Source organism: Sorghum bicolor, chromosome 8 (genome assembly GCF_000003195.3).
Source record: "Sorghum bicolor cultivar BTx623 chromosome 8, Sorghum_bicolor_NCBIv3, whole genome shotgun sequence".
NCBI classification, from domain to species: domain Eukaryota; kingdom Viridiplantae; phylum Streptophyta; class Magnoliopsida; order Poales; family Poaceae; genus Sorghum; species Sorghum bicolor.
Window position 1 is genome coordinate 9,815,872 of NC_012877.2, and position 21,961 is coordinate 9,837,832.

The 21,961-nt window shown below is 42.8% G+C and overlaps 2 protein-coding genes across 3 annotated transcripts; one reads left to right on the plus strand and one right to left on the minus strand.

Moving 5' to 3' along the window:
- LOC8082818 lies at positions 17,834-21,623 on the plus strand. Of its 2 annotated transcripts, none has more exons than XM_021465905.1 (2): positions 17,834-18,334; positions 21,261-21,623. In XM_021465905.1, the coding sequence occupies exon 1, from the start codon at positions 17,901-17,903 to the stop codon at positions 18,312-18,314; it is 414 nt and encodes a 137-aa protein (XP_021321580.1). In that variant the 5' UTR covers positions 17,834-17,900; the 3' UTR covers positions 18,315-18,334; positions 21,261-21,623. The 2 variants fall into 2 exon arrangements, with proteins under 2 accessions (XP_021321580.1, XP_002441985.1); XM_002441940.2 differs by having other exon boundaries at positions 17,836-18,334; positions 21,243-21,623.
- On the minus strand, positions 19,581-21,236 carry LOC8082819 (MADS-box transcription factor 33). Its single transcript, XM_021465966.1, has 5 exons — positions 21,035-21,236; positions 20,867-20,945; positions 20,515-20,576; positions 19,724-19,820; positions 19,581-19,643 (listed from the first exon to the last, which is right to left on the minus strand). Exons 1-5 carry the CDS (start codon positions 21,214-21,216, stop codon positions 19,581-19,583), a joined length of 483 nt encoding a protein of 160 aa, XP_021321641.1. The 5' UTR covers positions 21,217-21,236.

A 21,961-nucleotide genomic window follows, 5' to 3' on the forward strand; every position in this document is an offset into this window, starting at 1 on the left:
TCACAAAGATACTATCTAATATGCTTCAGAGAGTTATCCTAGATCTAGTACACCAAAACCAGTATGGTTTCATAAAAGGCAGAACCATTCAGGATTGCGTAGCTTGGGCCTACCAGTCTTCATCTCTGCCATCATTCCAAGAAAGAAATAGTTATCCTAAAACTCAACTTTGAAAAGGCCTTCGATAAGGTTGAACACCAAGCCATCCTTGAAGTTATGAAACACAAAGGCTTCCCATCAAAATGGATAAAGTGGATCGAGAACATCCTATTCTCAGGAACCTCCTTTGTCCTGCTTAATGGTACTCCTGGGAAAATTTTCAAATGTAAAAGAGGTGCCAGACAAGGTGACCCCCTCTCCCCATTGCCTTTTGTCCTTGCTGCTGATCTTTTACAAAGTATTGTTAATAAAGCCTGGCTTATGGGAGTGTTGAGACATCCCATCTCATACAACTTTGGAGGAGATTTTCCTATTCTACAGTATGCTGATGACACACTGCTCATATTGCCTGGAGATGCTAGGACTCTCTTCAATCTGAAAGGCATTCTGAGACCCTTCTCTGATTCAACTGGCCTGCATGTTAACTTCAACAAATCCTTCTTAGTTCCCATCAATATGTCAAACAACAGAGCTCAACATCTGGCAAGCACCTTTGGATGCCACCTAGGATCTATGCCATTTACCTACTTGGGGCTCCTCGTAGGCACTACTAAACCTTCAGTTCAAGATTTCAGCCCCCTCAGCAGAATTGAAAGGAGAATGTCTGGTTTCAGTAGGCTCTTATCTTATGACGGCAGATTAATTCTGGTAAATGTTGTTCTTTCTGCTCTACCCACATTCTATATGTGCAGCCTTAAAATACCTTCTCAGGTGGTCAAACAAATTGATGTGTATAGAAAACATTGCCTTTGGAGCAAGGGAGATGTCAATAGAAAAGGATCCTGCCTAGTAGCATGGGAGACGGCCTGTAAACCCAAAAATCAAGGAGGGCTTGGTATTATAAATATTGAGAAGCAAAATGATGCACTCCTGATGAAGCATATGAATAGTTTCTACAATCAGCATGATTTGCCCTAGGTGAATCTGACCTGGTCCAAACTTTACTTTAATAGCCAAACACCCCCACAGGCAAGATGTCCAGTTGGATCCTTCTGGTGGAAAGACTTACTCAAGCTGTTCACTCCATTCAAGAATCTCATCAAATGTGATCCTAGCAGAGGAAACACTGATCTGTTCTGGTTAGGATCATGGAACCCCACACCCCTAAAAGAGAAGTACCCCCACCTATTCTCCTTCTGTAAAAAACCAAAGTGTTCCATCAGATTCTTCTTAGACAATGAGTTGGAGGCTAACTTCAGCCTACCTCTCTCAAATCAAGCCACTGAACAACTTTCCATGCTTCTGGAAACCAAATTGGATAGACCTTGGGTTGAAAACACGGCTGACATCTAGAGTTATGCCTCTGGAAATGCAACCTTTAGCAGTAAGGCAACCTACAAGTTCTTGATAGGAGTTACAGAGGCCTCTCCCCTTTTTCCATGGATCTAGAAATCAAGTAATCTTGGTAAACACAAATTCTTCTTCTGGCTCCTCCGAGATAGATTGAACACAAGAAATCTATTGAGAAGAAAGCACATGCATTTGGATGATTATAGCTGTGTGTTATGCAACACGGGTTGTGAAGAAACTAGTTTTCATCTCTTCTTTGAATGCAACTTCAGTCAAGCATGTTGGGGATCCATCCCAATTAGCTGGAATCTTAACTTGCCTCCACTGGATATGATGGTGAATGCCAGAGAAAAGTTTGGAAGTCAAATTTTTAAAGAAATAGTTATCATTGCTTGCTGGACAATATGGACTTTGAGAAACTCCATAATTTTTGATAATGGACAATGTTCCATCCCCACTTGGAGAAGAAAATTCAAAGACGAGATGGACTTGGTATGTATCAAGGCCAATGAGAAAAGACGAACACCCCCTTAACAATGTGGCGAGACAGTTTCCATCCCTAGATGTTTTCTTTTCTTTTGGGCCTGGTTGCCCGGTACCTTTTTCTTTCTCTTCTTCTTTTTCCTCTTCCCCCCTTTTTGTCGACGAAAGCTAGTCGGCAGTCTACCTTGGAGTATACCCACGGTAGTAGTTTATCGGTAGATGGTGCGCAAGCTACGAACTTCATGGTGACGCAAGACACAGACAAGGTTTTTATCCAGGTTCGGCCGCCGTGTGGGCGTAATACCTACGTCCTGCGTTTGATTGTATTGGATTGTGTTGAGAGAAATAATGTATCCTAGGGGGTCCCTTGCCCCTCCTTATATAGTCCGGAGGGCAGGGTTACAGATCTAGAAACTAATCCTAGTCGGTTACAATTGCCATAGATAGCACGATATCAATTCCTATTCTAACCGACTAGAATCTGACTTGATCTCCACGTCTTGTTTCCTTGCGCGAAACTCCGAGCAGTTGGATCAAGCCTCGAGCTGTCTTCGTGATGGGCCAAGCCTCCTGGCCCAAGTCTGGCCGTAAGGGTATAGGGGTTTATACCCCCACAGCTAGTCCCCGAGCACCATGTATTGTGATGTAACACACCATCTTGAGCTTCTTCGACCAGTAAGGCTTGACGTCTTCGTTAATCAGGAAAGTCGCCCGAACAGTTGCAACGGTATTTTGACCAATCTTAAAAGATAGTTGATCAACATCGACATCGAAGAAGCAGGTTGTTCGAAGAATGCATGGTGCTCTTGAGAAAAAATATTTCTTTTCTCGATGAAGTGTGCCCACTTTACCTTTTTTTTAAAAAAAGTACAGTCTTTCAAAAAGCAAGCATATTCACCGCAAGGTGAAGTGTGCCCACTTAGTCCCCGAGCTTGGTAGTAGGTGACGTAGGCACGTGATGCCAGGGTCAAAAAAGTCATCATAGGAATTCTAAAACTGAGATGCATCGCCAGATGTATCGTACCGATGTAGTCCCCGAGCTTGCTGGAAGGCGAAGTATGAGCCTTGTAGCAAGGTCTGAAAAATTGAATTTACCAGTCCCCGAGCATATAACGTTATGAGGTCAGTCCCCGAGCATATAACGTTATGAGGTCAGTATAATCCTCAAACTCTCAAACTAGTAAACTGGTCGACCAGTCCCCGAGCATATAGTGCTCAGATCGGTCGGTGCAGTCCCCAGGTCTCCAAACTAGTAGACTGGTCGACCAGTCCCCGAGCCTATAGTGCTCGGTGGTCGGTGCAGTCCCCAGGTCTCCAAACTGGTAGACTGGTCGACCATTCCCCGAGCCTATAGTGCTAGGTGGTCGGTGCAGTCCCTAGGTCTCCAAACTGGTAGACTGGTCAACCAGTCCCCGAGCCTATAGTGCTCGGTGGTCGGTGCAGTCCCCAAGAATGTCATTTCATAGTCCTCCACCAATTCTGCTTGTTCTTTTTGAAAAGAGCATCTTGACACATTAATGCGTGATGTGACGAGGCATCCTGACGTATTGTCAGACGGCTGCGTGAAAAGGTGCTCCGAGTAACTGTGCAGCCGTTCTTTGCGTGGTTCAAGAAAAGGAAATCATCAATTATACAGAAAGGCCACCGTATTAACTGCCGGTAATTATTGAAAACCGAAACGCCGCATCCGCCGCCGGGCCCGCTCACTCCCCAAGAATGCAGGAAGTGGAAGAGGTGGAGGTGTTGCCTATAAAGATTCAACACCACGCCCATAATCTTTACACTGCCTTTGCCTTTGAGCCTTCTGTTCTTGCCATTCCTGCCCTCTGCAACCTCCGTCCTTGTTTGTTCAGCTTGCAATCGCTTCTGCAACCTCAATGTCGAAGAGTGACTCAAAGAAAAGGAGTGAACTGATGGCGAAGGAGTGGAAGAAGTCCCGGAGCAGCATGAGGTCCCTCAACGACCTCGTCGGGATGGGACTGCTGCACAACTAGGTGCTTGGCGGATGGAGGGCGCCGAAAGGGGAAAGCTACCCCAACCCCCGTGCTGGTGAGATCGTGGTTTTTGAAGATTTTTTCAAAAGGGGTTTTGGGATTCCTGTCCACCCTTTCCTCCAGGGTCTTCTTCTTTACTACGAGATCGGGATCTGCAATCTGCACCCGAACTTGATTCTTCTTATCTCCACCTTTATTCATCTGTGCGAGGCCAATGTTGGAATAGAGCCGCACTTCGACCTTTTTCGTTACCTTTTTTGTCTGAGGAAGAAAGGAGCAGTTGGAGGCTCCAGGATTGCAGGTGGAGTATACCTCAATCTCCGTGACGGAATGAAGAACCGGTACCTCAACTGCCCGTGGAACACTTCCCTCACCGAATGGTACAAGAAGTGGTTCTATATCAGGGAAGAGCCGGGTAGCTCCACGTTCTGCGACGTGGGCTACATCCCCGAGAAGAGGGTCAGCTGGACAGATCGCCCGGACTTCTCTGGTCAAGTGGCAGACCTGATGAAGCTGATTGTTTGGTCCCGCTTAGACAGGCCAGGAGTGGTCGGGAACTTTATTGTACGCCGGGTGATGCCCTTTCAGAGGAGGGTACACTCGGCGTACGAGTACGCGGGGAACCAGGACCCGACCAGGATGAGCCCTGATGGGCTGGAGAAGACGGAGGTGCAGCAGCTGATGAACGAGTTGTTCAACTTTACAGATGGCAACTTCGTTCGAAGCAGTGATCGCATACATGCCTTCAAACTAGGGCGACCAGCTCCTATGGTAAATAAATGGTGTTATTGACTAGTATTGCTTTTTGAGTACTTGTCCTCCCAGTTGTTGACTTGTCTTCGGTTCTACTGCAGATTGGAGACGTTGATCGGTGCGCAGTGTACGTGTCACTGGCACCTGGTATGGAGAATCCTGCGGGGGTGGACCTGCCAGAGGACGACGCTGCTCGGTGTGCTCAATACACCAGCAGCGAGGAAGATCAGAGCCGTCCCGCCCCGACCACCGAGGACAGGGCAGCGGGGAAAAGGCCACTAGCAATGGATCCGTCCCCTGCGGAGGTGCTGCCGGCAGAGAGCAGCCAAGCGCCGAAGCGTCGTCGGCTCGTCCGGATCGCCGACGACGACGATGAGGAGGAGGCGGCGCCCTCTTTGGTTCGAAGGCCGCGCAACCATCCGGATGTTGCGCCGGCCACCGCTGATCGGATGACCAACGACCCGCCTGCCCCCCACGCCGAGCCGACGCGCGTTGGAGAGACGGGGGAGGCGACGACGACTGGTAGGACCAGGAGAAGGTTCTTCACAGCAACGCACATGCGCTCCGATCTGTAAGTTGCTCAATCTCACTTTTGCGCTTCATACTATTTTTGTTATTGCTGCTGCTTTTGACATTGGTTAAATGTCGCGTTTTTTGTTAGCGCGGCATCGGACGTCGACCCTGACCACATTACTAGCCAGAGGACGGCCGAGCCCGTGGCTGTCGCTGGAGAAGCCGCGCCGCAGACCACCCAGGAGCATGCCGAGGAGCAGCCCGCGATGACAAACGCGGCTGAGAGTGCCGAGGAGCATCCGGCTCCGGTGAGGGTCCAAGCGAGAACCCCTGTGGGGGACGACGAATCTGCGAGGATGCCTCCCCCGAGCAGTGTTGCGGAGGAAGAAAGTAGAGCTCCGACTCCCCCGCCAGCTGAAGAAGGGAGAGTCCCAACCCCGCCCCGAGCAAGGGCCTCTTCAGTAAGCTCCCCTGGCCTGGACCAGGGTCCAATGATGCCTGCGACTATTGATATTTGGGAACGCAATAAGGAATTGATCCGCAAGCGCACGGATATCGGTGAGCACTTCACCCGGGAGGTTATCCAGAGTATCGTATTTATTTTTTTACCACTAGGAGAAAGAGTGCATCTGACTAACCAGTCTATTACTACTAACCTTTAGGCACAAAGAATGTCTTTCGATGTGAGTGATAAATAGAGAAGACTGCAACCGTAGTCTCCTTCTAACCTTGGTAAGGATGATCTACTGTTCTAATGGGGAGGCTAACGGAATCTAGACACCACAAAGGATGTTCGACCCGCACCTATAAACCCTATCCTTCCTGCTAACGAGATGTGATCTACAAAGGTAGCTCGGAAATGTCACGTTCCTCACTACTACCACGGTCCAGCTAGTCAGGGAATATCTATGAGTACCTCAGCCTAAACACCACGTTTACGCCAGCAATGATTACTCTAAACTCTACGCGAAGAGATTAAAGTAAACTCATAAACCATAAGAACAATAAAACAAGAACTTACTAGAATTTAGAAGTCGAATTACTGAAGAATCCTAGGAGCAAGCTTCGGGTTAGGAGAACTTGATCCCCCAGGTACAAGCTTGGAGTAGACACCGACAGGCCGGGCTTCCTCCACTCTACACCTCCACTCTATATCTCTCAATCTAGTAGAAACTAGAAGATCTATTTCTACCTTACATTGATTGCTAAGCCTAAAAAGAAATATTAATTAGAGAAGAGTTTTTCCTTCGAGGGCACCCCTCAGTCTCTATGATAATTTCTTCATGTCTTCCAGGGGCCAGGGGGGCCTCGCTTATATAGTCCTCCCCTTCTATGCGTTTTTTGGGTCGATAGCCGAGGTGGTACTATGTTTTTCTTGATCCAATAGGTCGGTGGAATATCCCGAGCGAAGGAGTCCTGATTTGGCTCCAGAAGGGGGGCGGGCGCCCTGGGCCTGGCCCAACTTCGCCTCCGCTTCGGTCTCGTGGCTTCTGGAGTCTTCTAGATGATGTAAAATTGCGCGGTGCGTTGATATCTCTATGTAATCCTGACATGTGGGCCTTTCTTCCTTATTTCCTGATAACCCCCTGCAGAAATAGATAAACAACAAAACTCGTGGAATTCTGTCAGATCAAACCCTAATTCTATGTGCTGGTTGCATATTGGTCCTTTCTCTTGTTTATTTGATAATTAAAATTGATACTTAAGAACCGTCAACAAATACCCCCATACTTAGGCTTTTACTCGTCCTCGAGAAAAGGATGGTTAAGAAAAATATCTAGGGTAAAACATTTTAAAGCATTTTATATTTGCAGGGTGTTAAAATTTCCACTGTGTACCATAGTCAGGGAAGTATATGATTAAGAGTAAAGATCCTTTCTTCTCAATCCCGTCACTTGGAGTTTTTGTATATTTTTAAAAGAAAGTTAGCATACCTTTTTATCCTCATAGGTTCTCTCAGATCACTCATTATCTTTTGTATATATATCTCACTGAGGTTGTTTTATTTTGCAAAAATTCTTAAGCATACTCACTTTGCATTTATTGCCTGATCAAAACGGGATCCGAGGAGGGGAATGTCATACTCTTAGATCAAAGACTTTAAAAACTTTGTCAACTCTTGCTGGTATATTGCTTATTAGAGGGACCATGGGCTATCATATATATATATATATATATATATATATATATATTTTTAAGTGGATACCGAGGTACCCCTAATTCTACTGCCGGACACTTGTCCATTTTTTCTGCGAGGTTGTCGAGCACTTGCTCCTTTTTATTTCCTCGAAATATCTTCTATTTTTTGCATAGCCCATGCCTCTAATGCAATAATACTTCGGAAGAGTGAATCTTACTGAAATAATGTCTTGATCTTGGGAGCATGATAAATCTCTCAACAAGCGTCTAACTCATTTTGAACAAACTCAATACAGAGCAGATAGCTTTTATAATCATAATTAATATTTCAGTTTTATCAGGCATATAAAACACTAAGGATGGTAGCTAGAAATTTGAATATTTTGAAATAAGTTCTCCAAGCAACGATGATATCAAGAATAAGAAACTCATACTCTACCATCACATATTCCATATTGACTTAAGTAACACAGGGTTTTAAAATGATTTTATACTAATTGCAAGTTTTCAGGAAATATCACAGATTGAGATTAATCATGATTAGAAATATTTTAATCTTTTTAATTTATCATGTCGGAAACAGTAATCTGCATAATCCAAAATATGTGTAAAGTAAAGTGTGCAGAGTGTGTACCTGAATCGTGGAGTGGTGTAGTCGGAGTGTGTTTGGCATGTTGAGGGATCTCCCCCATACTTGTTTTCTGCTTTCTTGCACAAAAATAAAGTAGAGACACACAAAACATAATAATAATAGGAATACTCTTTATTGATCTTGAGGCATTTATGACAAAAAGACTGATAGCAAACTGATAACAAACTGATAATAATAGCAAACTTATAAAAGCAAACTTAAACCGAATTTAAAGATAGATAACTAAGATGCACTGCCTCAAGGTCTAATCTAGATAACTTAGCGGCGCTCTAATTCTTTGATCTTCTTGTTGGCACTGGCAAGATCCTGCCTAAGGCCTAGTATAATGGTGTTGTGGTTAGAGAGATGCCTAGTGAGGGAATTAATCGAGGACTGGAGGTCTATGATAATTCTATCTAGCCTGCGAACTTCCTCATCAATATCCATTATAGTCTTGCGACGCTTGGGAGGTGTCTCAAAAGCATTGAGAGCGTGCTTCGGGGCTGCCTTTGGAGGGATGAAACGGACTTTGGCTGCTCTAATCCCTTCAAAGTAAGGCCTTTCCTCCTCCGTAGTGTAGCGAACGCTGCTGATCTCGCCACTCCGGTTGGTCTTGACTCCAACGACCCTCTCATTGGGTCTAGGTGGAAGGACTCTTGTGCCGATTGGCACCTTGATAGTGGTCTTCGTCTTAGATGATGATCCTTTGAGGAGTAGGGGTTGTGGTGGTGCGGTGAGAACTGGTTGAGCATGGTAAGATTGGGCGGAGCTGCGTTGGCGTAATGGTATGGCTTCTAGCTGACGCTCTGTGTTGGCCGGGACGAGAGCACGGGCATCGGGGTCTCCCACTGGCTCCATGTTGAGGTTGAAGGGGACGACTTCCCAATCATCGTGGTACTTCTCGGCCATTGGAGTAGCAAGGAAATAAAATTTTAATTAAAGACGAGCTAATCAAGCTCTAATTGAAGGAGAGAAAGCTTGATGGCTTAGTGTTTGAAAACTGAGGTCAGGGGTCTGTTTATATAGGGGTCAAAAGGGTGCCTCTATGGGTTGTTCGGGTTACTCCCGTCGACTTGCGTGGGAAACTTTCCGTCCGAGGGATTATTCGAATTACCATAAGTGCATTTTCCATAACAGAGAAAGTCGGGACCGAGGGGGAACAGGGGCAGGGCGCCCGCCCACTTGACCTGGGCGCCCGCCCTCTCTCTAGCCCCTCTGTGGGCCCACTTCTCCGAGCGCGTTTCTAGATGCGAAATTATTTAGAAAAATATATATATGACCCAAAACCATCAGACCAAAAGTGTCGGGCTCTAATTCTCTATGGGAAGGTAAAAATGGACTACGTCTATTTCTTCAAATTCCTCATTGGGCTCTAAAAATAATTTAAGACGTTGACCATTTACCTTGAATAACGTACCTTCGTTATTTTGAAGTGTGATAGCTCCGTGGGATGATGAATTGATTACCTTGAATGGTCCTTCCCATTTGCTCCGGAGTTTTCCATGCCCGAAAAGCTTCACCCTGGAATTAAAAAGTAATACCTTATCTCCGGGTGTGAACTCCTTCTTCTTGATTCTCTTGTCATGCCACCGTTTGACTCTTTCTTTGTAGATCTTTGAATTGTGATATGCCTTCTCTCGCCATTCTTCCAATTCTGATAATTGCATTCTTCTATAATCTCCAGCAACATCTAGGTCCATATTCCATCTCTTTATGGCCCAGTGTGCTTTGAATTCTAGTTCAACAGGTAGATGGCAAGTCTTCCCGTACACCAATTGGTATGGAGACATTCCAATTGGGGTCTTGTATGCTGTCCGGTATGCCCAGAGTGCATCGGGTAACTTGTCTTTCCACGCCGTTCCCATTTCATTTACTGTCTTCTAAAGAATATTCTTGATTTGTTTGTTGGAAGTCTCTGCTTGGCCACTTGTCTGAGGATGATAAGGGGTAGCGACATTGTGACGGATTCCATGTCTTGATAGATATTGCTTGAAACGTTTATCGATGAAGTGTGCTCCTCCATCACTTATCACTACTCTGGGAACTCCAAATCTTGGAAATATAATTTCTTCAAACATCCTCTTTGAACTGACGTTGTCGGCATGCTTGCAAGGTAATGCTTCTACCCACTTGGAGACATAGTCAACCGCCACCAAGATGTACTCGCACTTCTTTGATGGAGGAAATGGACCCATGTAGTCTATTCCCCAGACATCAAAGAGCTCAATCTGAAGGTTGTTGGTGAGTGGCATTGCATCCCTTGTATTTATGTTTCCGTGCCTTTGACATGGCCCACATCTCCTGATATATTGCTTCGTGTCTTCATACATTGTAGGCCAGTAGAATCCACACTGCCAGATCTTTGAATGTGTACGGAATGCTCCATAATGACCTCCATATGGTGATGAATGACATCTGTCGATGATCTTCCATCCTTCCTCAGTGGTCACACATCTCCTAAGTAAGCCATCAGAGCATACTCGGAAGAGGTATGGCTCATCCCATATATGTGAACGACTTTCTTGAGTAAGCTTCTTCTTGTTTGCTCCTGGTGGTACATACCCTGAAACCATAAAATTAACAATATCTGCATACCAAGGGTCAGACCTGTTAATCCCGTAGAGCATGTCGTCACGGAGTGAATCATTGATAGGGGTTTCCTGTGGACTCTTAAAGTACATTCTAGACAAGTGATCAGCAACAGAATTTTCTACATCTTTTTTATCTTTTATTTCTAAGTCAAATTCTTGGAGTAATAAGATCCATCTAATCAGGCGAGGTTTAGCATCTTTTTTAGTGAGCAAATATTTTAATGCAGCATGATCAGTGTAAACAATTATTTTAGCTCCAACTAAATAAGATCTAAATTTATCAATGGCAAAGACAACAGCCAGAAGCTCTTTTTCAGTGGTTGCATAATTAAGTTGAGCTCCTGTCAAAGTTTTACTGGCATAAGCAATTGCATGATGCTTCTTATCTTTAGTTTGTCCCAATACTGCCCCCACAGCATAATCACTAGCATCACACATAATTTCAAAAGGCAACGACCAATCAGGGGGTTGAATGATTGGTGCAGAGATGAGTGCTTTCTTTAATAAATTGAAAGATGTTAGACATGCATCATCAAATTCGAAAGGAGCATCCTTGGCTAGCAAAAGAGTAAGTGGTCTAGCAATAAATGAAAAATCTTTTATGAATCTACGATAAAAACCAGCATGGCCAAGAAAACTTCGAATTCCTTTTATATTCACAGGTGGAGGTAGCTGTTCAATTACTTCAATTTTAGCTTTGTCTACCTCAATACCTCTTTCAGACACTAAGTGTCCTAGCACTATTCCTTCTCTAACCATAAAATGACATTTTTCCCAATTAAGGATTAAGTGCTTTTCTTCACATCTTTGCAAAACCTTGTCTAAGTTTTCAAGACAACTATCAAAAGTTTTTCCATAAACAGAGAAATCATCCATGAAAACTTCCATAATCTCTTCAATCATATCAGAAAATATAGACATCATGCATCTTTGAAAAGAAGCTGGTGCATTACATAACCCGAAAGACATTCTACGATAAGCATAAGTTCCATAAGGGCATGTAAAGGTGGTTTTGCTTTGATCATCGCGATGGATCGGGATTTGGTGATATCCTGAATATCCATCTAAGAAACAGAAGAATGAATGGTTTGCTAACCGCTCTAGCATCTCATCTATAAAAGGTAAAGGAAAGTGATCCTTTCTCGTGGCTTTGTTTAGTTTTCTATAGTCTATGCACATCCGCCATCCTGTGACGGTGCGTTGCGGAATTAGCTCATTCTTTTCATTCATAATAACTGTCATGCCTCCCTTTTTAGGCACAATTTGCACTGGGCTTACCCACTCACTGTGCGGCACAGGATATATAATCCCTGCATGCAGCAACTTTATAACTTCCTTTTTAACTACCTCTCTCATAGTGTTGTTAAGTCTACGTTGGGGTTCTCGAGAGGGTGTAACAGAAGGATCTGTTGGAATACGATGGGTACAAATCATAGGACTGATTCCTGTAAGATCTTGAAGTGAGTAGCCGAAAACTGATTGATGTTTCTCAAGAATGGTCATTAATCGCAGAGTTTGATCCTGAGTGATTTTATCGCTAATGATCACAGGGAATTCTGGATTATTGTTTAGGAAAGCATAGGTAAGACCGGGTGGTAAAGTTTTAAGCTCTATAGGGGGTCTAGGTGTTTCTGCAAACTCATCTAAGGGTTCAGGCTCGGAAGGTTCGTCTTCTTCTTCTGTGAAGAAAGGAGTTTCGACTTCTAAGTCTGATTCATCTAAAAGCTCTAGAGATGCAGCCTTTACCTCCTCCATAGGATCAGGCAAAAGATATGACTCGGCCTTATTATTTAAGGAGTGTGAAATTATCATTGGGAATTGAAAAGTTTTTCCAAAAGAAATGTGTAGCTTTCCAGTATGACCTTCATAAAGGAGTCTTCTAAAAGGTTGTCCTATCAATAAGTCGAAGTCCCATGTATCAAAGATATAGAAGTTCAAATGAACCATGGAGCCTTCTACCGTAAGAGGTAGGACATTAATAATTCCAAGACTGGGGACTAATCGTCCCGAAGATTCCTTTATGACCTTTGTTGTGGGGGTTAAGACAAGATTTTTAAATAGTTTAAGTGCAAAAGATTCAGACATAATGTTGATCCCCACAACAGGATTATAAAGAGCATTAAATCGATCAGAGTTATAAGCACAGCGTATAGTTATAGAGGGTGTGTCCAAACGGATCACATCAGAGGAAAGCTCTGATTCCTCCAACCATTCGCTACTCATTACTGAGATAAGCTCTCTCAATTGATATTCACTTGGTAAATAAATGCTAAACTGGCCGTTTTGGGGTTTGTCAATAAAATGGTAGTTTGAAATATTTCCAAAATCGGCAAAAAGATCGGATTCTATATCCAGCATGAAGTCCGGTAGTGGAATTTCTTCCTCTTGTGGCTCAGAACTTGGGATAGCTAAAGTAGATGAAAAATTTGGCAGAGTGTCTACTTCGGCTTCGTAGGTTTCATCATGAAGGGTATTATCCATCTCAGCTTCTAGGATTCTATCTAGGATCACTCTAGCTTCATCAGCAGGGATGCGAAAGAAAGAACCTCTAGACATTGTGTGTAGCATTTGTTTGTGATTTTTATGAAGACCTCGAAAAAAGTGAAATAAAAGAACAAGGTCTTCAAGATTAAGGTTTGGACCAGATTCTAAAAGATCAGAAAAACGTTTCCAGGATTTTCCCAAAGTTTCATTATCTTTTTGTTTAAAAGATAGGACTTCGAGTCTAAGGTCGGCTATACGGTCAAGGGAATAGAAATCTAGACAAAAATTGGCTCGTAAAACTCCCCATTCACCTTGTTGTTGACTTACCTTCTGACTGTACCATTGTCTAGCTTCTCCCCTTAGAGAAAAAGGAAAAAGCTTCCAACGTAAAGTCTTATCAGAAATGCCTTCAATGCGAAGACAATCACATGTTTGCTCAAAATCTCTAATATGAAGGTAAGGGTTTTCGTCTTCCTTTCCCGAAAAAGATAGGTTTTGAATCATGGCAATCAACCTAGAACTTAACTTATACTGGGGTGTTTGGATAGGCTGTGATGATTCCCATGGTAAAAGGTCAGTTGCTAAAGGGATTGCAGACTCATGGATCGATTTAGAATTTTGGTTTTCCATAAGGTAAGAATAAAGAAAATAAATAAAGAATATAAAAGATACGAAAAGATAAAAGTATAGATACAAGCTAATAGCAAGACACAGGTTATCTCAGCAACCGTCTTTCTCCCCGGCAACGGCGCCAGAAATGCTTGTTGATATTTGGGAACGCAATAAGGAATTGATCCGCAAGCGCACGGATATCGGTGAGCACTTCACCCGGGAGGTTATCCAGAGTATCGTATTTATTTTTTTACCACTAGGAGAAAGAGTGCATCTGACTAACCGGTCTATTACTACTAACCTTTAGGCACAAAGAATGTCTTTCGATGTGAGTGATAAATAGAGAAGACTGCAACCGTAGTCTCCTTCTAACCTTGGTAAGGATGATCTACTGTTCTAATGGGGAGGCTAACGGAATCTAGACACCACAAAGGATGTTCGACCCGCACCTATAAACCCTATCCTTCCTGCTAACGAGATGTGATCTACAAAGGTAGCTCGAAAATGTCACGTTCCTCACTACTACCACGGTCCAGCTAGTCAGGGAATATCTATGAGTACCCCAGCCTAAACACCACGTTTACGCCAGCAATGATTACTCTAAACTCTACGCGAAGAGATTAAAGTAAACTCATAAACCATAAGAACAATAAAACAAGAACTTACTAGAATTTAGAAGTCGAATTACTGAAGAATCCTAGGAGCAAGCTTCGGGTTAGGAGAACTTGATCCCGCAGGTACAAGCTTGGAGTAGACACCGACAGGCCGGGCTTCCTCCACTCTACACATCCACTCTATATCTCTCAATCTAGTAGAAACTAGAAGATCTATTTCTACCTTACATTGATTGCTAAGCCTAAAAAGAAATATTAATTAGAGAAGAGGTTTTCCTTCGAGGGCACCCCTCAGTCTCTATGATAATTTCTTCATGTCTTCCAGGGGCCAGGGGGGCCTCGCTTATATAGTCCTCCCCTTCTATGCGTTTTTTGGGTCGATAGCCGAGGTGGTACTATGTTTTTCTTGATCCAATAGGTCGGTGGAATATCCCGAGCGAAGGAGTCCTGATTTGGCTCCAGAAGGGGGGCGGGCGCCCTGGGCCTGGCCCAACTTCGCCTCCGCTTCGGTCTCGTGGCTTCTGGAGTCTTCTAGATGATGTAAAATTGCGCGGTGCGTTGATATCTCTATGTAATCCTGACATGTGGGCCTTTCTTCCTTATTTCCTGATAACCCCCTGCAGAAATAGATAAACAACAAAACTCGTGGAATTCTGTCAGATCAAACCCTAATTCTATGTGCTGGTTGCATATTGGTCCTTTCTCTTGTTTATTTGATAATTAAAATTGATACTTAAGAACCGTCAACAGCGACCACGGCCAGGGGTAGTGCGGAGGGCGAGAAGACCCGGACGGCCTCCGACGATGAAGTGGAGGAGATCTAAGGCCGTCTCCAAGATGGTCGCCAGCACGTCTACGTGTGGCGCCAACGCGGGGACCACTTCATCGGTCATGAAGAACTCGCGGAGACGGAGGAGGCCACGAGGGTGGAGCGCGCAGCGAAACGGCTTGTGGACGAGGTTAAGGTAAGTGGTCCTTTGCACTGCTCAAAGTTTATATGCATTGTCTCTGGATTCAATATGTATTCTTCTTGTAGGGCGCAATGAAAACGGCGAAGTACCGGAAAAGGTGCTTTGACCAGATTGAGGGCATCGTGGCCGAGAACAAGGCCCTGTCCGCGGAGGTGGACCGCCCCGGTCGGAGGCCGAGGGGAAGACGGCCGAGATGGGTGCTCAGGAAGAGCGCCTGCTCGATCTCAGTCGGCGGTTGGCCGACAAAGATCGGGAAAGGAGAGGTCAGTCATGTATTCCAGTAGCTGTAAGTAGCTACGTAGTTATTTCTTTCATTTAATTGAAATACAAAAAAAAAATATAGGTAGGTGTTTCCCCTACTGTTTCCTTCAAAATTTATATTTAATACTCCATGCATGTATTCAAACATTAGATGTGATGGATGATAAAAAAATTGAAAGGAACCAAATAAGATCTAAGCAAGTTTTTTGTTGCTAGACTTCAAGAAAGTAGAGGTTAGCCTTCGTCTACCTAAGCAAGAGTGGGGCTAAGGCTTTCTTTACTTCCAAAAAATTTTGCAAATTAAAAACAGTAGCACTTTCATTTGTATTTGACAAATATTATCCAATTATGGACTAACTAAGTTTAAAAGATTCGTCTCGCAAATTACATATAAACTGTGTAATTAGTTATTTCTTTTATCTATATTTAGTGCTCCATGCATGTGTCGTAAAATTCGATGTGATGGGGAATGTGAAAATTTTATAAAATATTTTGGGAACTAAAGAAGCCGAAAGTAAAACCTGCTGTGCATCTAAACGTGCCCTTAGGGCCTGAGATGTACTCCCTTCGTCCCAAAATAAGTGTTGTTTTCGCTTTTCGAGAAATAACTTTAACTAAATATATAGTAAAAAATATTAATATTTATAATACATAACTAATATCATTGGAAAGATCTTTAAGTCTAGTTTTTTAACAAATTTATATAGAGATATAAATATTGCACGTATTTTTTACAAATCGAGTCAAACTTGTGGCACGAAAACCTAAAACGATACTTTTTTTTTTTGACGGAGGGAGTACTCCGCAGTAATGAACTTTTTTTTGGCAGATGCGTCTAGCAACCTACTCTCTGTCTCTCTCCGTTCATTTGGATTGTCGTTCTAGGAGGTGTATATTGTCTATAGAGAGGCCTTGTTTAGTTCGCTCCAAAAATTAAAAAAATTTCAAGATTCTCCGTCACGTCGAATCTTACACACATGCACGAAGTATTAAATATAGATGAAAACAAAAACTAATTGTACAGTTTGCCTGTAAATCATGAGATGAATCTTTTAAGCCTAATTACTCCATGATTGGACAATGTTTGTCAAATAAAAATGAAAATGCTATAGTACCAAAATCCAAAAACTTTTGGCATCAGTTGAGGCTCTGATTATCACCTGCACCTTCTACTGGCCCCTACCCCCCATGACAGACCAGAGCTGCTCCCGACGGCAGACCTATGAGTGGGCATTCACTGTCTCCTTGGCTTTGTTTGGTTCTGAAAAGTGAAAAGTTGTAGTACTTTCGTTTGTTTGTGACAAATATTATTTAATTATAGATTAAATAGGATCAAAAGATACGTCTCGTGATTTACAGCTAAATTGTGTAATTAGTTTTTCTTTTCGTCTATATTTAATGTTTCATGCATATGTCACAAGATTCGATGTGACGGGAAATCTTGAAAACTTTTTGGTTTTCAGGGCGAACTAAACAAGGCCCGTCCTCTCCATCCCTCTTGCAGACGGGTGTTAAAATTTAACAAATATTGTAGTAGTTCCGTACAATTAGTATCAATCATGAATTAATAGGTTTAAAAGATTCGTCTCTCAAATTATTCTTCTGCTATATTGTTAATTTCGTAAATAGTCTATATTTAGTACTCCATGCATATGTCTAAATATTCATGTGACGGATGATAAACTTTAACAGGGAAACCAAACAAGTCCTTAGGGTTTAGGGTTTTAGGGTTTAGTTCCATACCAAAAAAAATTTCATCCATCCCATCGAATCTTTAGACACATGCATGAAACATTAAATGTAAATAAAAAATAAACTAATTACACACAGTTTGGTTGAGAATCGCGAGACGAATCTTTTAAGCCTAGTTAGCCCATGATTAGCCTTAAGTGCTACAGTAACCCCACATGTGCTAATGACATATTAATTATGCTTAATAGATTTGTCTTGCAGTTTCCAGACGAGCTATGTAATTTGTTTTTTTATTAGTCTCTAAAAACCCCTCCCGACATCCTTCCGACACATCCGATATGACATCCTAAAAATTTTCATTTTCAATCTAAACAGAGTCTTAGTCTCGATGGTACCTATGTTCAGACCTTAAACGACACTCTTAACGGAACCGAGGGAGTAGCTGCCAACAAGGACAGTCTTTTTTGTTTTTTTTTGGATTTTTCCATCTCCCACGCCCACGGCTAACGGTTTTCCCTACGTTGGCGCGATCGATCAAACGGCTCTCGATCCCAATTCCCAAAACGTAGTTTCAAAAAAAAAAATTCCCAGAACGTCGATTACAGATCTAACGGCTGAAACGAGCCTAGGATACGCACGTGTCATCCACCCACCCACCCACCCATTCCCTTCCCCTCAGGGCTGCTCTGCTTGTGCTCCTCCTCCTCCCTTCCATGGCGGCACACGCCGGAACCCTAGTTCCACACCACCTCCCCGTGCGCCTCGCGGTCGCCCACCCCAGACCGGTCACCCATCCTTCCTGCTCCCTCCTCCGCCCGCGTCTCCCCCGCCTCGCGGTCGCCCGTGCGGCCTCCCGCGGCGGCAACGGCGACGGCGGGCCCCCGGCGGAGGGGGAGAAGGAGCGGCGAGCCCCGTCGTTCCCGGCGCTTTCGGAGATCCGGTGGGGCGAGCTGCTGTCCCCTGACCCCGCCAACGCCGCGGCCGTGGTGCTCACGGGCGCGCTCGCGTGGGCTGGCGCCTCGCTGCTGCTGCAGATCGCGCTCATTTCCGCGGCAATCTTCGCTGCCGCCATCAAGTACTCGTTTGTTGCCGCGCTCCTGCTCTTCGTCCTTATCGCGCTGCTGTGACTGTGATCAACCCGCCCAAGGTGCCGCCATCTTCCCCCCTCTTAAATTTGCACTTGTTTTTCTGTATATTCCTCGCACCTGTGTCTTGCTGCTTTTAACATATACCTTGGAATTTTCATCAACATCATAATGCTGTGAATTCGCACGAAGGGATTCGATGGAAGTTTAGGGAGAGGGCTAAACAGAGGATTTCAAATGTTTTCATTTTTGTATGGAGCAGTAGAAAATATTTGCCTGCCAGGTGCTTAAAGTTTTTCTGCACGTACACTGAGATAAGATAATTGGATTGCAAGGTAGTAGTCTCAGCAAACAGGGGATACCTGAGAAGAACAAACCAGAATACAGTACCGTTCAATTCAAATGTTTATTCAATACAAACGCGCTGTCTGAAACCTGAATGATGAAAATATCAATGCACGTGTGACCTATACAGACAAACACACCACAACACCAGTTATTCCAGAACAACTATATCTTGAACAAGCTACTCTCATTTATGTTGTAATGCATCGGATACGAAGATCCAGAAAACGCCAAGCAGTTGTTTATAAATTCATTCTGCTCATTCACCTGGCAATAGGAAATGAAGTAGTCAGTTAGCTGTACCATTAGCATCTTGTACCTTTCTACTGAAACTATGTCCTATATTTGCAATCAAATGGAGAGTGTGATCTAACTTCTTGTATAAGTGTGGAGTTTGTTTTGGTAGTTACTATTACTACCTTGTGAAGTTGGGTGGTTTTCACTAAACCCTGAATTTAGGATTCAAATTTGTTATTTATCTCTTCTCCTAATTTTGGGTTTAAGGTTTTAATTTGCAGTTCATGCTAGTTATGTATAGAAGCGATAATATGTAAGTCTAACTGGCTAAGGATCACCATTTTCCATGGGAATACTGCACAGTATCTATCTATTGTTACCTTCTGTTGGAGAACTTTGTTTTCTGCTTTCAGGATGCCTTCCTGTATACATAAAAAATATTATTTAACACTGAAAGCTCAGGATTTTGAAATTGCATTTTAATTTAGTTAACATATTTCCTTCCTAAATATGTACTTTAAATCTGTGCTTGCAGTTTATGCTATTATGTAATGCTGAGGATTTCATTTCCAAATAAATATCGCAAAAATACCTGCTTGTTATTACCTTCTGTTGAAGAATTTCATTTTCTGATTTAAGTATGTTTTCCTGCACATCAAGAAAATGTATTGTTATCTTCTATTTTACTTCTGCTGTCACAGACTCCCTTTTTGCTATCAAGGAAGATTATGAGACATTGTTGCTGACCTTATTTCTAAGAAAGTGAATTTCTTGCTGCATGATCTGCATCTGATAAAAGATGTCTCACATTAGTTTGTTGCATAATCTGAATGAGTTTGGACATAAGAAGGGGGATAAAGTTGTCTTGCCTTTGCGGAGCGTGTCTGGTAATACCAGAGTTCAAGACCTTTCTCGAGCGCGTGCAGTCTATCCAGTCTCATGTCCTCTGCTCCCCCTCCAGTGGATCTGCTTTGATTCATTTGTCGGTTTTTTATATGTTAAATGATTCATCATGTCTGGTAGTCTAAATGCCTCATTCAATCAAATTTTAATTCCAAAGTTTCTTGATTATTAGAAGAGAAAGTTTCGTGATTGTTAGAACAGTTAGAGCTAATACATAAGCTTCAAGCTTGGATGTTATTTCGTTTTTCTAGTATTGGCTTCCTGTTGTCAGTGTCTTGGTGATGTTTACTAGTTTTCTTGGCTTTACCACGTAGGAAGTGTTTCAAAACTCTTTTATTACCCATTGAAACACTTGGCTGCAATAGTAGACAGTAGTATACCACTTGGCTCTATATTCCTAACAGTCACTTCTAAGATTTTGCTGTTTCAATTATTTGTGCAGAAATTAAGAGATTGATAACAAATTGCCACAAGTAAAGGCTTCATACAGCTTTGTCAGCATTTTGTATGTCTTACTTTGCATGTTGGTCATGCTGTGTTGCAGTTGTACTTAGATCACAGTCAATAGTTCATGTTAGATTAGAAAGCAAGATGAGCATTTGCTGAAGTTTCACAACCCACTGGTCATATTTTGGGGCTGAGCAGCGGAAGCTGCATATCTTAGGCTCTTAGCTACACATGATATCTCCTGAAGCCACTGCTGCCCATCTACATTTCAAGTCATTAATGGGTTTGTCATCCTGAACATGAACCTTACCTTAAACCATGCTGCAGTAGACATATCTCTTCCTTTAACAAGGAAACCAAATGCTCCTTTACCTGTTAAGCATAAAAATATTATCAGTTTTATTTGCTACCGCTACAAAGGAAGAATGCTATCTAGTTAGATCAGAAGTTGGGATTTGTTTTTTTTACTTAAAAAAAAGGCTAATCTGTTCTCTCGCTCCGTCCACCCATGCTCAAAAATAACACACTCATGCTATCCTTGGTTATATCTCAATGCGATGTACTCACTTGAAGAGGTAGTATAACAGCGCTAAAAGATTCATAGACATGTCCCTATGAAGTAGTTACAGAATTCCTCAAAATATGCAAAGTGAAAGGTAGACCTGGCTTTGTAGATTTTTGCTTTCCATTTGATCTCTTGCTGTGATGCTCTGGTACCTCTCAACCAAGCTTTGCATGTTTCTTGCATTTTGAGTGTAAAGGAAAACATCTCAGAAGTTCTGTCGCACTTAAGGTTCACTATGTAACAACATGAAATTTGTAGAACGCACCCGTTAGTCGCTAGTTCATGGACTTTCCCAGTGGAGGAAAATATGATTACACCTACATCAGCACCACAAAGCACTGAGAGTTCTCTTGCCTTCTTGAGCAGTCCTTCCCGGCGCTTGGAGAAGGTTACCCTTCTGTGGACAGGGTTCTCAATTTGTCGCATTTGCACCTTCCCTCTGACCATTGTTTTCTCACTGACTGCACCTACAGTTTTGATTGGCCTTGCAGATTCAAGTTGCAGAGATGGCACTCGTGGCAAACATACACTGACTTTGCTTTGCTCTCAAGTTGATACGCATGCATTGACACGGCTTGCTTTTATATAGCAATCCACCTTCAAGGGAATATGACCTTTGGGCAGCATTGGTTGCATCTCTGTGGGCCACTTGAAAGCACCTTGCAGGTCACTGTACATCTTTATTTATGCTCCTGTAAATTCTCATGAACATTGTAATATGATATAGTTGTATATTTGTGTTATGATTAAGTTAACTCATCTTAAGATTCTGCTCCACTATTCTGCGTGTAAGGAGAATTTGTTGTTATTGCTTACCCTGAACATAACGACATGTTGGTAGATTTGATGTTTAATAGTCATCCTTTCTTGTGTAAGATCTACTTTTAACCATGTTTTCTGTTTCTGCGGTAGAACAAGTTCCTGTACTATAATAAGAATCTAGCTTTTCTGTCAGAAGTGGATGAAAAAGTAGAAGTTTAGGGTTCAAGCTGTTTTCTCCATGATACTGTACCAGCTTTAGGACTTGTTTTTAGGTCACATATTCCAAAATTGTTAATCATTCCTTAGTTTATACTCTAGCTCACACTGGATTTATCTGATAAATCTTCATCGCACTGGTGTATTTGATTGGTATTCTACCATAGGAGCACTTGATCAAGTCAGTCTTAATAAATTAAAAATGTTGGAACTT